This window comes from Diadema antillarum, unplaced genomic scaffold, assembly GCF_040938485.1.
Source record: "Diadema antillarum isolate AM-2024a unplaced genomic scaffold, OU_Dant_1.0 seq00001253_RagTag, whole genome shotgun sequence".
NCBI classification, from domain to species: domain Eukaryota; kingdom Metazoa; phylum Echinodermata; class Echinoidea; order Diadematoida; family Diadematidae; genus Diadema; species Diadema antillarum.
Genome location: NW_027272039.1, coordinates 317,501 through 335,025, shown reverse-complemented (window position 1 = coordinate 335,025; position 17,525 = coordinate 317,501). Strand labels below are relative to the sequence as shown.

The 17,525-nt window shown below is 38.7% G+C and overlaps 1 protein-coding gene across 1 annotated transcript in view; it reads left to right on the top strand.

Annotated features, from left to right (window-relative positions):
* LOC139745324 (protein Wnt-1) overlaps positions 1–11,096 on the top strand; it is a 58,387-nt gene extending 47,291 nt beyond the window's left edge. Inside the window, exons 3-4 of the mRNA XM_071655725.1 lie at positions 7,607–7,872; positions 10,611–11,096. Of these exons, the coding sequence (XP_071511826.1) occupies positions 7,607–7,872; positions 10,611–11,096 (752 nt within the window). The remainder of the gene's footprint in view (positions 1–7,606; positions 7,873–10,610) is intronic.
* The last annotated feature ends 6,429 nt before the right edge of the window (positions 11,097–17,525 follow it).

The following is a 17,525-nucleotide window of genomic DNA, read 5'->3' as shown; positions in this document are numbered from 1 at the left end:
CTGGTGAGCTGTAGGGTAAACATGACGAAGAGAGGCATGAGAGAAAGAGAAAGTGAAAGGGGGAGGGGGAGGGGAGGGAGGAGGTGGGAGAGGGTGAGAAGAGGTTCAGAGTGAGAGAATCAAAGAGTTCTTGAAGACGGGAAAGACAGTAGAAGGGAGTTTATACAATTTCTAGAGCTTTTTCGTGAAGTAAGATAATGGTATCGAAAAAATGTCATTTTCTTTCTCCTTCGGTTTCATTTGTTTCGGCACCGGCGTTTTGTAACACAAATGAAGGGACCTGTGTTACATTTTGACATTGGGCAAACATTAGAAAGTGATAGGATTTTGATAGGACATTGATATGGGTCATAAGCACTTCTTCAGTTCAGTGCAGTTTTATTTCTGCATTCCATTGTCAATACAATGTGACAAAAAAATTAACCGAATGTGGACATAGTTATACAAAATATGATAAATGTTGTGCGTAATACATTTAACAGAAAACGTAACAGAAAACCCACATATATGAAGCAATTTCATATTGAATATACATCATGAGAGAGAGCAGTTTAAGGACAGTTTAGAAAAAAAAAAACCATTGTAGAGCAGGAGTTTATCTTCATTCGTTTGTAAGCCATTTACCATTTACAGGTGAGTTGTTATCGTAATACCCTCATAAGTCGTATATTAACTACCACGCTGATCGTCATAACACCCCCCCCCCCCCCCGCCGTTTCTTAAAGGAATAGTTTACAGGGAAGGAATCATACCATACATCATTCTACAGCTGTCATGATTACCGTAATGATGATCTTTCAAGTGGAGTTTTGTGAAAGTTGTCTGTTTCACTGTCCAATGAAGCTTACAGTGCTTTTGATGGAAACCAGTAGGAAAGTTGTGACGTCATAATGTCACTACTGTTACAATTTGTTCATGTGATTATAAATGATGTCGGTGTTTCCTGACGGGTTGTTCTGTGCAATATATTTCTCGTCCGATTGAAATGAAACTTTCATTGTGGTGTTTCTTAGTCTGTATTCTTAGCATTGTGGTCCACTTGGTCGATAAACCGGGGTCTCCTTAAAGAAAGAAATGGGAGCTAGTGAGGGTTCACGAGCCCTCACAAATCGCTGGAAATCATCCATGCCGGTATAAAACTGGACTCGATTTATAGGTTGCAGTTCATTATTCCTAAAATTCATTTTTGGAATGTATTTGTTAATCCGATGTTTAAATGAGGTTCGTTGATTATTCCAGAGGTTCGTAATTCCAAAAATGAGAAGTAACTTTTTTTTCGACTTAACACTGAAGTATTTTAAAGGGATGGTACAGTATTGGTGGAGATGAGAATTGGGCCTTTAACTTTTTGCGAGATACCAAGAAAACACTTATGAAATATTACAGAGCATACCATTTTAAGAGGAATTCAAAGTCTATTTGATGAAACTCGGGTTTGGAATGACTGAAACATCCAAAAACAAAGTAAAACAAAGCGATCGTAATAAAAGGTGGGTCCCACACTTTATTAGAATCGCTCTGTTTTGGATATCTCAGCCATTTCAAAACCAATTTTTATCAAATAAATGTTGAATTCCTCATGGAATTACATGATCTTTCATATTTCATAAGAGGTTTCTCATTATCTCACCAAAAAAAAATGTTAGAAACTTGAAATTAGGTCTCAACCAAAACTATACGATCCCTTTAAGGGTTAGATCATTCTTCTTCATTCCTTCTGAAGGATTAAAGGCGAGTGCTCTTGTGATGTCCTATGAAACCGATTAGTTTCGTAAACTTCTTTCTCTCTCTCTCTCTCTCTTTATTTTCTTCATTATAGTTTTATTTAATTGAATTACTCTCTAAAAAAAAATTGCGTGAAAATATTCACTCTTAAAGGAGTGAATACAAAAAAGAGTGAAATTAGAGTGCAAATTGTGAGTCGAATTTTGAGTGAAAATGTTCCATTTTCACTCGTTTTCAAGTGACGTCAGGGATCACTCCCAAATCTTCGAGTGATCCCTGAGGTCACTCCAAAATGAGTGAAAACGAAAAATTTCACTCAAAATTCACTCCAATTTCACTCTAATTTCACTCTTTTTTTTGTATTCACTCCTTTAAGAGTGAATATTTTCACTCGATTTTTTTTTAGAGAGTATCACAAATTGCTATGGTGTTCTCATCAATCGAGAGGGAGACAAAAGAAAGCAAACAAATTGAGAAATATCCATAATTTTTATAAATGGATCCCCGATTCTCCTTTGGATTTTACTCAATGCCTTCGCTCACCTTTCCGCATTCATAAAATCGCACGCATGTCAGTTTGGCGTCTCGATGTAAATCGGGTGATGTTCGTTATGCCGATAGTTTTGGTTATGACCCGAATATGAAATAAGGTTCATTACTCCGAAGCTCGCTATTTCGAAACATACAAATTCCGTATACCTAGATACTCCTTAACCCGAAGATGAAAAATGATTCGTTGATCCAACATTTGTGGCGTTATTCCAAAGGTTCGTCAATCCGAAAATGAAAAGAAGGTGCGTATTTGAACCTTCGGAACGAACGATAATGTATATTTCATTTTCGAAATTACGAAAAGTTCCCCTTTAAGTTTTGTTCAGTCCATCTGAAACGTGTTGAAACAGATTGAGGTGAAATGTTTGTGACGACAACTCTTTTTAAAGGGGAATGAAACCCCAAAATACATGTGAATTGAGTGTGAATGATTCAGAAATATTAGTAGATACCACATAAGTGTGAAGCTTGAAGTTTGAGGAAGATAGGGCGATCCATTCAAAAGTTATGAATTTGTCGAGTTTTGGTACTTCAAATCGCTGGGTGAGAAGACTAAAACGATTCCTGACGTCACTATAACAACGATATAAAGAAAAATATAAAGAGAATTCCTCAAAGTTCGGTTTTCATAAAAGAAAAGTACACATTCTTTTCACTTGTTACTGACACATGTGAGGGTAGTACAATTTCCCCTGCGTTCTGGAAGAGGTAAGCCATGTGCTCCTTCATTATGCTAGAAAAGTGAAAATAAGTTGAAGGGATTTAAACAAAATTTTCTTGCATGTTGAATTCTCTTTGCCTTTTTCATATATCATTGTCCAATATGTTTTCGATCCATTCTTTCATTTAGCGGAGCTCTTTAGACATGACTAAATCGAAGGGCAATGGTACTTTATTAATCATTAATTATCCAAAACAAATACTCATACTGAGTCTGTAATATATTGTCTTTTCTGTTTTTTCCGGAAATCTAAATTGGTCACGCAATCTGTTCTTTCGGTCATTCTTGTTGTATTGCTTTCACTTCATACCTCTTTTCTTTCTTCTTTCTCTTTCTCTTTCCTTCTTCTTTTCTTTCTTTCTTTCTTTCTTTCTACGTTTTCTTGTCCTGTTTGTCTTCTCTTCTGCTTCTGTTGTGGAAACTAATGTCCTTATTGTTATTACGAGTATTATGTTTACCATTATTGTTATTATCATTGTTGTCATATCATTCGCAAACGCATTTATCATTATTACCGTTATCATCATTATCATTGCATCTGTCGCCATGTAGCAATTGTCATAAGCTTCTATCAAAGGCATTATTCTCGCTACGTTAATTTTTTGTTGGTTTTGAACTGGAAGGTTTACCACTGTTTACCCTCAATCGACTCTGATTGCCGTTCGCAAAGAGAAGAGCAAAGCGAATGACAGGCATTCGTCTCATTGTTATGCAGCCACGTGGTTTTGGTCTGGGGATCTTGAATCGGAAGGTCTTAGTGTTAAATCCATGCTATGCTATTTACAACGGTAGCACATGACACATACAATGTATCTAGGCGATTTTAGAGTGACTCTGTTCTTTCGTGGTAATAGAATACCTCTTATATAGCTTTATCTGCTCAGAAATCAAATCAAAATCAAGAATTCAGATTGATGCTCCCCAGATTTACCTTCCGATCTGTTCTTGAAGTCACCTCTGCAACATAAAATCAGAGCTGCAATGTAAAGTATTTCTTCTGCTATCTGAGGCATATCGTGTATTTCTTGTCTTCTTTTTGAATTTCGTTGAGTTGGAGAGCCGATCACGCTGGATTTACACCCCTAACAAAGACAGGGGTGAAAGCGAAGCCGATAGGAATGGCTTACCCAGAGTTCCTCGCGAGCGGGACTATCGGCGGAGGGCCGGTAGTGGACACATTTCAACGCGAAAGGGGGCTTGGGAATTGAACTGGAGCGTGCTATCCGCCTAACCCCACTTCGAGGACGCCGATAGACAAAGCGAAGCGAGAGGAAGAAAACTTCAGTCTAAAAAGTTTGTTTACTATTTGGCGGCTAACTTCAGTGCCAAAAGACGGGGAGGAAAACGAAGGACGCGCACGGCCTGTCGGGAATTGGCGCAATTTCGTATATAATGCCCATAAAGGATAAGGAGGAAAAAGGTGGAGACATCAGAAAGAAAAAGAGATGAAGTAACAGAGAGTATAGGGATGGGGATAAGCAGAGCGCATGCGTCGCGGGATATAGGTTGAAGGGGAGGTTACGGAGGTTTTCACTGCAAGAACTGTGAAGAATATAATTTCAGGCTGATGCAACAACTAGTTTAATAAAACAAATAAAAAACTAATAGGATAGGAAAATTCTCCATTGTATGATGTGTTGTAAATAACAACGTATTGTTGTGTGATTTCCAGTCGCGAAGCTCCCATGAGAAAACATCCGAAGACTACTTGTTTCACGACAGTCTTTTCGTATCGGCTCTTACCAGCTCGCATGTCATTCTTTAGAAGTGTCCACAAAGACGCGAGCGTCATCGTCTATCTCCTTTTTAAGTCTATATCCTTTTAAGTACACGTAAATTTCAGTTATGGTACAATGTACAGATTATATGCCTTATTGTGCTCGAAAAAAAGGCTGCATTTCATTGTAATATACGTTCAATGCAGAAAATTTTGAATGAATTAAATTGAATTGAAATGAATTGAAGACGTTAAACGGTGCACGTGCGCATTTCAAATGGCTAGTGAATATTAGAAATAAAAGCCACGCAATAACCCCCAGTAAGTCATTCTAGCATGGAATGGATATAACTAAAATTAACCAAGCTCACTCTACTGTTGATAGGGAGGGTATCGATAAACCTTGTCGGTGCTCGATGATCTCGTGTGCGTGACGTATAGCTCTTGGTGGAGGATGCGGTGCTCGACGCCGGAAGCGCGAGACGGGTTTTATCGTTCATTGACGTGTCGGAACCAATCGGCACAGCCTTTGAACCTGGTCGTGACTCACCGAGTCTTGTCTACATAAGGACTTGGAGTGATTGAAAGCAATGGAAATTACAGAGGGAAAATGGGAGCAGAAAAAGCAGCTAATTGCAAGGGGGGGGGGAGGGGACAACAAGGGTAGACTATGTGTTTCGATGTTGATGGCATGAGAATTTTATGGAGTAAACGCTGGAAAAGTCAATAGTGATTGTACAATAACACACGGGCAATCAGGAACATTCAGTGAAGTGGAAGAACGTCAGTACTTCACACGATTCAATTATTGACAAAGTTGCAGACGATGTGTAGACTGTTAAATATCTGTACTGTATTATAGACATATATAATTGTGTGTAGCCTTCGTGCACCACCCTTTCCTCGCAGCGGATACGTGTCAGTACCGGTAAGTCATCTTATTATTCATCACAGAAAGCGGTCAACATGTCCAGAATGTACCAAAACACTCTTTTTATCGGCGACCCGCTCATTACCTCGTAAGATAACAGCAAAATACCTTCTGATTGTATCCCAGCGAATGGGTGAGTTTATTGGGTCCGCTCAGTGCTAAGAAACTGCGCAGTCCCACCCACGCTCGGACGCGCTGCAACAATGCGCCACTTGGCGTTCAATAGCATGTCCGTGTGAAAATCAACCCATCGAGAAAGAACGAACGGCCACAGGTCTATCGATTATATAGGGGGAATCCTTTTCTTGAGGGGCCTGAAGCTGTCGCATTCCTGGTCCCGATGAATAGAATTCTATTACTCTCTTATTTAAAAATTTTATTGCCCTCGCTTAACAGTTTCGTTATCCCCCCGCGGAGCATCTTTAACACCGTTAATCGCCTCTAAGCCGCTATTGATAGCTAGTAATCCTTTTCGCTGCCCATTGCCGAACCTGTGACTAACGGCGTGAGAATCTGGAAACACTCTCGGGGTGTCAAACCTCCAACTACTATTCCGACGACGGTAGAGATGATAATGAGAATCGGGAACGGTTTCTAACTATTGAAAGCGGATTATTCTCTTTGAGCTCCGATGGAGTCATCATAACTTGGAAGAGTGAACCCTCTGACTCACCTTGACTCTTAGGGTTCATCTTCTTCTTCATCATCATCTTTTTCCTTCTCCTTCACCTCCTATCTCTCTCTCCTTTTACCACTCCATGTCCTGCTAGAGGTCATGCCACTCCCCCTGCAAAAGTTTCTGTTTTTGTTAATAGTTTTATTTTCCAGAGATGATCTTATGGACGTCTCTTGTCCATTTGTGCATGTCTGTGATTCTCCAATTCAGTATGCATTTATCTAAAATGACAACCTATGAAAATGTCCTTTAGAAAAAAAAAGAGAGATGCATATTATGTTCATGATTGTCTTCTATGAATACAATTCCCCTGTCGCCGTTCAAAATTATTCAAGCTTATTGGTAGAGATTGTATTGATAACAATTTGACTATCATAACATCTACCTTTTCCGCGTTCAGTTTCAGCTTGATTTCATGTCTGCATTTTCAATGAAAATCATATATGAATGATTATCAACGGTACATGTATTTTTAACGAAAATTACACAAAAATATAATGGCCACGATAATCTGAAATATTTGAACATATATAATGAAATCAAAGCAGTAATCGATACACTTATGTCCAGTTTGAGAGAAAGGAAAAAATGCAGGCCGAGTCTGCCATCTTAAGCAGGTGCTTCATGCTGATGACAATCTCAGAAAAAAAAAAATGGAAAAAAAATACACAGAATACAACGGGCAATTTGTAACAATGTAATAATAAGCCCTAATATATCGGTGATACCATCTATCATCACTAGCGATTTAACTAAGAAACTCTGAAAATCTGTATCTCCGTTGGTAATCTATTTCCCGATTTCTGTGATTCAGAAATATAATTATTCCTTCTCGATGTGCCCTTGTATGGTAAACGACCGGGTAAATGGAAAAGAGAGACAAGACGAATGTATTGCACAAAACAGAGCAACCCATTTTCACATTCTATAGTACTGTAAAACCAGATTGTTTCGCGTGAATGAAACTTTCGAGAATTTATAGCACTAAGTCTGTTAATCAAACCATTTTGTGTGATTTGTGTGTCGATTGACTTAAAAAACCACAAAGGGCTGTATACACTCTCCATAGTCCCTGGTACAGAAAGTGTTATACCCTTAGTGTACATTAAGCGATCGAGGCACGCAATAACTCTGACATAGAATGGTATCTCACAGGCAAGGAAACTTTTCCTCTACAATTTTTCTTCTTCTTTATCACCATCAATCTCTCTTTATTATGTTCTTCCTGTTACCGTGGTGTTCGATAATAAAATGTTATCTCCCTCGCAATGTCTCCTCTCATAGGTTGCCGTGAGACCGCCTTCATTTACTCGATAACGAGCGCGGCGGTGACCCACTCACTGGCGAGGTCGTGCAGCGAGGGGACGATCGAATCCTGCACCTGCGACTACAAGTACCGGGGCGAGAGCGGGAGCGACTGGGAGTGGGGCGGGTGCAGCGACAACGTCGTGTTCGGACAACGCATCGGCAAGAAGTTCGTCGACTCCGGCGAGAAGGGACACGACTTGAGACATACGATGAATCTGCACAATAACGACGCCGGGAGGCGGGTAAGAACGCTCAAACCAAATACAAGCACTCACCGAGAAATGCAATGACATTGTGCATGCACAAAGACATGCAATGACATAGTGCTTGCACAAAGACATTTCATCTGTTTATCTGATACGTATCTATCTATCTATCTATCTATTTATGAGCTATTTATCTATAAAGAGAGAGAGAGAGAGAGAGAGAGAGACAGAGACGGACAAACAGAAAGACAGACAGACAGACAGAGACAGAGGAAACACACACCTAGAAATAACATCCTGCAATAACATTGAGCTTACGAGGATTATATAACGAAATATATGATTATCTAGCTATCTATCTATCTATCTATCTACCTATCTATCTATGATATAGATTTATACTACATAATTTTATCAACATAATAGAGATAGAAAGAAAACAGATGTGTATGTTATGTTAGTGAAAGCGTGATCACGATAAAAGCTGGTATTCAGGACATCGAATTATTTCACCGGTTCTTCTCTGGGAAAAGTGTTATGAAAAGAACTACAAAAAGGTCAAATATCGGCCGAGTTTTGATATCTTCTCGCGGAAAGAGGAATTTCACGCATTCAAAACGCAAGGTCACTCAGTTTTGCTTGATTCAACGCCCCCCCCCCCCCCCCCCCCATCCTACTAAGAAGTTTGTGTGTTTTTCTCCATGTCTTCAGTTTTTCCTCTCGATGCGATTTGGGTTTCCTTAAGATGGGGGATGGCGATTAAACGAGCAACGATCAAAGGAGAAGTAATTTAGAAGTTGAAGGCATAAACATTTCTGCAGAACGACATACAAAAGACGGTTCATCTCGCTTAACAATGTTTACCGAACCAGCATAGAGAGAATCTCGCCCATCCCTGCCGCGCGAATGGGGAAGCTTTTGATGCCGTGGCGGTCCTAAAACTCGCGCCTTTTCATTCCAAGCGGCTTGAAGTGATCGTAAAACCCTTTTGAAGTCTGTCGATTTGCCGCCACCTCATGCCTCCTCTCCACTCCTTCTCGACTTACCTGCTTTCCTTCCCCTCCTTTTCGATGATCTCATTCTACCTACACCCTTTCTCTTCTTTCATCAAATCTTCATCGTTCGTTTCTCCCCCCCCCCCCCCTCCCCCTCCCCCGTCACTTCCATTTACTCAAACTACCATTAATCATTTCTGTTCCGGTTAAATCTTGTTTACCCCCAGTTTTAAAATTCGTCACTTTAAAGAGAACAAATGTAAGCTTTCTCCCGCCTATAATTCTGCGCAGTTTGGGCAAAGGTCTGTGCATCTTCAAGACCGAAATCTTTTTCTTTTCTCTGCCTCATTCGCAGACAAGCCTCCCCTCCACGTCTTTACCTGTCCGATTCTCGAACTTCCCCCGTCTTCTCCTAATTCTATCTCCCTATGTAGCATTATTTCTTTCCCTTTACATTGTCATTAGGCCTATGTATTTTCTACACCCCCAGCACCACACCCCTTGAATCATTGCCCTTGGGTCCGCCCATTCTTCACATTTTAACATGCATATTGTTACACATGCTTTAAGATTGAAACCTGGGTACAAGGTTTTCCGTCTTACCCAATCCGGCCTGTGCATCTTCACATAGCTTTAGTGTGCAATGCATTCTTGGATGTGTGACATGGAGAAAATACACAGTTAATGTATCAAGTGACACCTAGCTATAACAGTACAGTCTAAAAGTTCTTATTCAATGTTGGTCTTCTTGTCCTCTGGCTGCAAAAGAAGTATGAATAAATCCATACCAATCATGTCAACCCCCCCCCCCCCCCGAAAAAAAAAATGAGCTGGTAATGGCAAGGAGTGAGAGTGCTGGCTAATAAGTTTATTCATTACGTCAACGTTACAATCATTGTACACAACATAGACAATCTTCTTTCATGTCAAGGAAAGGTTATCTTCATAATTTTCACGTTTTGATTATACATGTAGCTAATATCACAGCGCAGTCATAGACACAATGTAATACTGATTTATACTCACATACATGTATTCCGATTCCTCTAAACTTATTCATGATAATGATAACGATACAGTTTATAACAATGTCATAAACTGATAATGACAATATGGCAATAAAAGTACCAATAGTAGTAAGAGTAACAGTTTCATTAATAATGATTACAATAATAATATCAATGATCACAATGACAGCGTATTTCTCTGCAAAACTGGTGTTAGGTTGTTCAAACTGAGTTTGAAAACGTCAATTTCTGAATGAGAACAGCAAGAGATAAAACAAAGTATTTGCTGGAGTTGAGTTTAATCACTTCAACTTTCATATTTTCAAAGCAAGAGCCATTGGATTTCACATATTGCTCGTGATTAACAGTGATTTCGTACAGGATTCGAAAATGCGAACTGCAAATTGAGAGAAACTCGAAGTCGGGTGATTTAAACCTAAGTGTAAATCAAATTGTCCTGTAGAATTATAAGTTTCCTTGTCCTTGGGTCCGTTTCATGAAGTCATGTCATCACATAAAAGTCTTTACACAAGAATGGCCAAAGTCGCTTATATCAGGGAGGTGAGAGACCTCCCTGCTTATATGTAGCTATATGAGACTTTCAAATCCATTTCATGAAGTCTCTCTTAAGTGTGTACTATTAGAGAAAAGTTTTTCCTTCGACTTTCATGAAACGGACCCCTGGTATGTCACGATGAATGGTGAACCTTTGGCAAGGGTAAACCGGTAATGAATATTCATAGATGTTGTTTTTATTTTTGTTATCTTCCAGACTGTCTCCAGCGAGATGAGGAGAGAATGCAAGTGTCATGGGATGTCAGGGAGCTGTACGGTGAAAACCTGCTGGATGCGTCTACCAACTTTTAGGGTGGTCGGGAACCTCATCAAAGACCGTTTCGACGGGGCCTCCCGCGTCACCATGCGGAACGACGGCAACCCGAGCGACAGCGAGAACGAGTCCAGCTTTGTGCCTTACAACCCGTCCCACAAGCAGCCGGGTGAAAGAGACCTGGTGTACTTCGAAAGCTCGCCGGATTTCTGCGAGAGAAACGCCAAGTTTGGCACGCCCGGCACGAGGGGGCGGGAGTGCAACGCCACGTCCCTGGGGGTGGACGGGTGTGATTTAATGTGTTGCCAAAGGGGGTCGGACTCCACCGAGATCAAGGTGAAAGAAAGGTGTAGCTGCACATTTCACTGGTGCTGTAAGGTGAAGTGCGAAGAGTGCACGTCCTATAGAACTGTACATAGATGTTTGTAGTCAAGAAAAACTTGGATCCATGATGGATCAGAGACAGAAACCTAGGTGTGTAGCGAAATTTCGTGTTCGTGAGTCCCTTTGAACCGTGGAGACGGAGTTCCGGATGCACGTCGTGCTATCGGGAGCGGTGCCATGGCAAAATGTTGCTTTTATAACATCATCGAGCATGATGCACGATGGAGAGATAGTAATACCGACTGTCGACTGAGCGCTCTTGGTGTCATCTCGGAGTCTTGCAGAACACCAGGACTGACTGAAACGAATACTTTACGCCTTTGATATATGAAGGAGAGCCGCTTGGCTTGTCATACTCCACACGTTGCGTTCGTGCAGTTGCATCCTTGTGTTCTATGTGCTAGCTAACAGAAGGCTTCCGCGTTGAACGAAGAAGGAGCTCCCAAAAAGATCGGTCGAATCGTCGCCTGCGCTAGGACTAAATTCATTTTACACCATAGTTTGCAGTTTTTGCTGAATCAAGAAATCTTTGCACATTTTGCGTAAAGAGGTTTTTTGCATGGCAATGTATTTAAATCGCTATTATTTATGAAATTATTGATAAGTGATTTGAAATGCTTCCATGTTCATGCTAGTGACGTCCGTAGAAAGCAAAAGTATTGAAAAAAGACGCTAAATATTACAGAAAACGTAGTGCTTGTAACACGTTGATATATGTTTGTGAGTACCACAGTACTAATATGAGTGATGTCAGTTTTCTATGATCGCAGAAAGGCTAAGATTTTAGTTCTAACTAATTTAAAAGTATAATAGACACGACAGATTGAAACTCTGTGGTATAATACGTAAACTGCTATCATTATCATTGCGATTGTGAATTGCTAATTTAAAGTCTATTTGATCTAATTTGATCTGCGGCGATCACTGCTCGCAGAAGACCTGTTCATACTTGAGGATAGAAGGCCCTATTCACACGGCATCCATAGACCTGTTCCTCACCAGTTGTTTCTGATTTATAATTCATTAGAACGAGCAAAAACCTCCAAAATAAGCCATCTAAGTTGTTAGTGATACCTTCAAATGTTAACATCAATAGTTAACTGAAGGCTGAAACACATTTTCAACTGTATTCGGGTTTCAAAAGGAAACAAAGTATTCGCACATCTTCAAAAGCATGCGTATGATACTGATTTGATCTTGAAAGCGACTATGATGCCACTGATAAATTTGCCTTGAGTGGAAGTATTCATTCAAGATGTATTCATTGTTATCAAACAACTTTATACTTTTGTTTTCATGCCATCTTCATTCAGTATTAAAATGTTATAGAGAAATAACCGATATGTTGGGCATTATACGACTTTATTTGCTTTTGACAAATTGTTGTCAAACTTTATAGCTGCATTATCAATGATAGTGCAAGAGTGAACGACGACAAGAGAATGTGAAGATATTGCTTTTATTTTCTTTAATTCATCGCGTTCACAACGCAGTAGGCCTATCATCAAACAAAATGTTTGCTTTGCTTTTCGTCAATATGCAAGATGAAGAGATTAAGATTAGAGTCTTCTGACATTTTAAAATTCGAAAGATTTCAAGATCTCCGGAAAAGAATGAAAGTCAGGAATATATATATATATATATTTTATAAACTCCGGGTTGTGACTTCATGCTGAATCGGTAATGGTACCGTAAAAATGTCAGCTTTGTTATAATTATTCAAATTTCCCAAATCTAACTACAGCATTTCCAGTAGACTTGTCGCATGACACTACTAGTATACGTTTGTAATCTTACATTCCTACATGAGGCATACAGACGGTATCTATACGTAGTACACCTGTAGTCACAAAGGAATATTCTTTTATTCCTTAGCAGATAAGTGAGTGTGTATTCAGCTTAAAGACTAACTTGATGAATATTGTCCCCATGTGAGTGGCAGAGAGTCATAAGTCAACGATGACAGTGTTCCAATCGAGAGTCTTAATCCATGCAGCGACGGTCATTCCGATTTAGTAATACAATCAAACTTGTCTATAGCGGCCACCCAAGGAAGACGAAAAAAGTGACCGTTGTAGACAGGTGGCCGCTGTAGACAGGGTTGTTAACATGGCTTCTCTCTTTCGGGGGAATTGTGCTCGATGGTCGCATGCGGCAGCTGGCCTCTGTAGACGTTGGTCGCTGTAGACAGGTTTGAATGTGTTAACTATTTGTTGGTATGCCCATCGATCCTTGAACATTTTGTGAAATATGTCTCTCATTTTGCCATGTAAAGTTAGGAAGAAATCAATCTATCAATAGATAGAGAGACATATTGATAAATAGATAAACCAACATTGTCATTTTGAACAAAATCTACATATTATTATATCATATCAGTTCTTGACTACAACTGTCCAAAACTTTTCTCTCGACTTCATTCTTCATGAAAAAATACTTCCTCCACTATTTTTTTTTTTTTGTTGTTGTCATTTCCATGATCACCACCAAGCATACTGTTAGTATGTAGTGCTATTTTCTGTTTGTGTAATTGTCGTTCTGTTATTGGCGTCCTAATTTACTATATCGTACTTATGGCTTTATTCAACTTGAATCTCTTGATGTTGAGCTTGAAAAAATGTGACTGATATAACCCCCCAAACAAGTGCCAAGTAATGCGTAATTTAGTGGTGGGTGAACTATACTTGTATGCAGTTTGATAGTACAAAATTTAAATTACTTAAGTTTAAGTCAGATTTCAAAATTTGTTCTGTCTCTCTCACTCCTCGTATTATTCATAGCATACTCCACCAAGGGATTACTATAAAGATGATTGATATTTTTGTCAATGTGCAGTTATACATCAGATAAACAGAAATTCTTGCGGCATTGTTTTCTTCTTTTTCCTTACGTTGCAAGCTTTATAAGAAATATTACCCACTGAGATGATAACAGAAGGCTGCTAGGATTGCCTTGTTTTTATTAGTCCAGTTGAAATTATTTTCTTTTTAAATCACTATGTTAATATTTTTTGTTTTTGCAGATCCATCGATGTAATATAGTTTACGATGAGGCTGACTGTTTGTGGAATGTATATTTTCGTAAAGAGTTTTATATTTGTCAGATATGGCGATTTTCCTCCCTTTTTCTGTGGCAGATTTAGTGTACTGATTATTAAAAGGGAAGACAGAATTATCGTACTCGTGCAAGTTTAATGAATCATGTGAAATTTAAGTGCTGAAAAAGCTGTAAATATTTGTATGAAAAAAAATACCTTGCCTGGTTGTGAAGCATTAAAATCATATTGGATACGTAATTCCTTTGACTCACAAGATGTTTGATTTGTTTGTTTGAGACTAATGATGGGGAAGATGGTATATCTGATGACAATGGTGATGAAGAAAATGATTCTAATACTGATTGAGATAGAGGGAACGATCAGATATAAATTGCAGACGAAAAAGAGTTCTTCTCGTTATTTTGTTCTAAAAGAAAAAAAAAAGGGGGGGGGGACTTATAGGCTTAGGATGGTAACCAGTATTAAAGGTCCTGCTTACCTTTGGGAGCAGTGATTTAAAAAATTGTTCAATACATCACTTTTGATGCATTTATGTGTAGGTCAGTTGTATCACAAAGCATCCTACCATATGAAATTGTTGCAATAGAGCCTAAAATATAGAGAGATATCACTACTTTCTCATTAAGTCATAACTGTAGACGGTTTAGTCTGGAAACTTTTTTATTATAACTGTTGTTCACATTTTGTATATTTAACAATACTTAACATCGATTATACCGGTTCAATTTTTTTACATTGGTCGTTTCTATCCCTAACTCACATTTTAGAACTATTTTGAAGCACTAATGCTGGGTTTTTGTTTCATCTGCAAATGGTAAATTAGGGACAGTATATAGAAAGAATGGATACGTATATGGTAATATCTAGTTGGTAAGACCATTCGTCATCCCTCCTAGGTTCAAGACAAAATGATAGTTCTAAAGGTTTTGCATAACCCTAAACGTGATTCGGGTTCATGTCCAGGTTCAATGACATTTATTTCCAGCAAATAATATACATGCAACAAGTCACTAGTAACTCGTGACAACTTCATATCAAAATTGAACTTTGAATATCTTCAGGGGACTTTGTCCCATGAAGATGCAAATTTTTAACACTGCAAACTTTTTAGCACTTTTAATACAATAATTTCCTGACAGCTTCATGCATCTTCTACTTTTATTTTAGAATCAAGAGGAATAGATAAAGGCATTGCAAAAAACTATTGTGCAATTATGACATGAAAGTGGAAGGAAATTTATACGAAAGATGATTGTTTTTTTATTCGTCCATCTGCAACCTCTGTGTTATAGTGAAGAGCATCTTTCAACACGGCAATTAATACCCGCTCTCTGGATGTGGATTTTTTAAAGTACCTCATCCAAGTGCATACCTGAAGTGCCAAAGACTTAACTCCCTGATCACCAAAAGGATTCTAGCGACATTCATCGTCTTGGTCTACAGCTCTTATCTCTCTTTGCAGTCTTCTGCGGCCCTTCGCACCCCGGACCTGGCCCGACGCCAATCGGGCAGCGCTCCGGTGACTCACCGCGAGAGAGTTAAGGAGGCGGCACTAAGACGCAGACACTAAGAAAATAATAGCTGGCGGGGAATAGAGGGGTCGTGCAATTAAAATAAAGAGAAAAGAACATTAAGACGCCCTGGCAAAAGTCTAGAACTTGACCCCCAAAGTGCACCCTCGTGCCTATTGCTAATTGGATGACGAGTTGAACAACTTGGGAAGTTGTCCAGTCAGTTTAATAGGGGATTATGTTCCTTGCGGTTCAGTCGACAGATGTATGGTGGCCAGTCACTTACGTCTTTCTTTCAGAAAATTAATTTTAATCTATGACAAGTATGAGATGAAGAGTGCTGGTTTTCATCAGCATAAATTATGATTCGATACTTTCTTTTGCACGTTTCATGCGTGTTACTATTCCGGTCGTCAAAAAAAAAGCTTAATTAGATTTAAAAAAAATGTGTCTAATATAAATTCACCAAGATGACCCCAGTCGCAGATGCTCACTGGGTTTATGATGAACGACAAATACATTCTGGTTTTCACATCGCTCCTAACTTAATGAAGCAGATGTATTGAATTTTACTTACTGTAGTAGGTTATTTGAATAGAAAGTTATGGCTATTGCTTTATCAAAACTTTAAGTAAAAATGCCTTGGAGAGAACCCCTATCTATCAACTACTGACTTATCTATTTATCTCTCTCTCTCTCTCTCTCTCTCTCTCTCTATCTATCTATCTATCTGTCTGTCTATCTATCTATCTATCTATCCATCTATCTATCTATCTATCTATTTATCCATCTATCTATCTATCTATCTATCCATCCATCTATCTATCTATCTATCTATCTATCCATCTATCTATCTACCTATCCATCTCTATCTATCTATCTATCTATTCATCTCTATCTATCTATCTACCGATCTATCCATCTCTATCTATCTATCTATCAATCAATCAATCTATCTATCTATCTATCCATCCATCTATCTATCTATCTATCTATCTATTCATCTCTCTCTCTCTATCTATCGATCGATCTATCCATCTATATATTTCTATCTATCAATCTATCTATCTATTTCTGTATATACTATAAATATATTCTCATATATATGACTTATATAATATACAGATTATACATGTATAACTGTTCAATTTTATCAATCCCATGAACTCTTTTCTTATTTCTTTAACTTTTATCTTACTTTTCTCCCCCCCCCCTCCACATTTTAAGTCTTTTACACCCAAATTTATTTCTTTTTCCTTAAAAAGAAGAAGGAGAAGGAGAATGTCAAATGCACGCATTTCACCTACTAGTATAAAATGACACAAATCCCCGTGGAACGCTCCGTTTGCCAGGTGCGCAACGAAAATCTGCTGATAGCTGGCGCTGTTCACCCTTTTAGAGAGCGGCTCTGCAAGACCAGTACCTTTTTTCTTTTCCTTTTTTTAAATCAAAACTTGAAAATTGATTATAAGTTGTGATAAAGTAGTGTCCATTGTCTCTACCTCAGTTTATTAATATTTCAGAGTGTAGGTCCCGTTGATGGGGTCGTTTTAATCGTTTGTACATACACAAAGTACTAGATTATATAGTTTTTAATGACTTAGAGCAACCTCTTTAGTGTTAGAAAGTGATATCGCTGAAAATCCTGTCCTTGAGTTTATCACTTCATCACCAGCTATTCAACTGTTCAATGCACTGTGCGTGTTAGAGACATAATCATACAACAGCTTGTCCTAGGATTCTCACTCAGAATTTTAAAAGTTTCTAGGGACATTGTATCTCAATGTGCTTCCACTGCTCGATCGCTTTGACCCAAAAAATGTCACCTGATTTTTCCATTTCCTCCTTTTTAAAGAGGGGTAGGTGGTGGGGTGGGGGAATAAATTAAGTTTAAGATGATAAAGA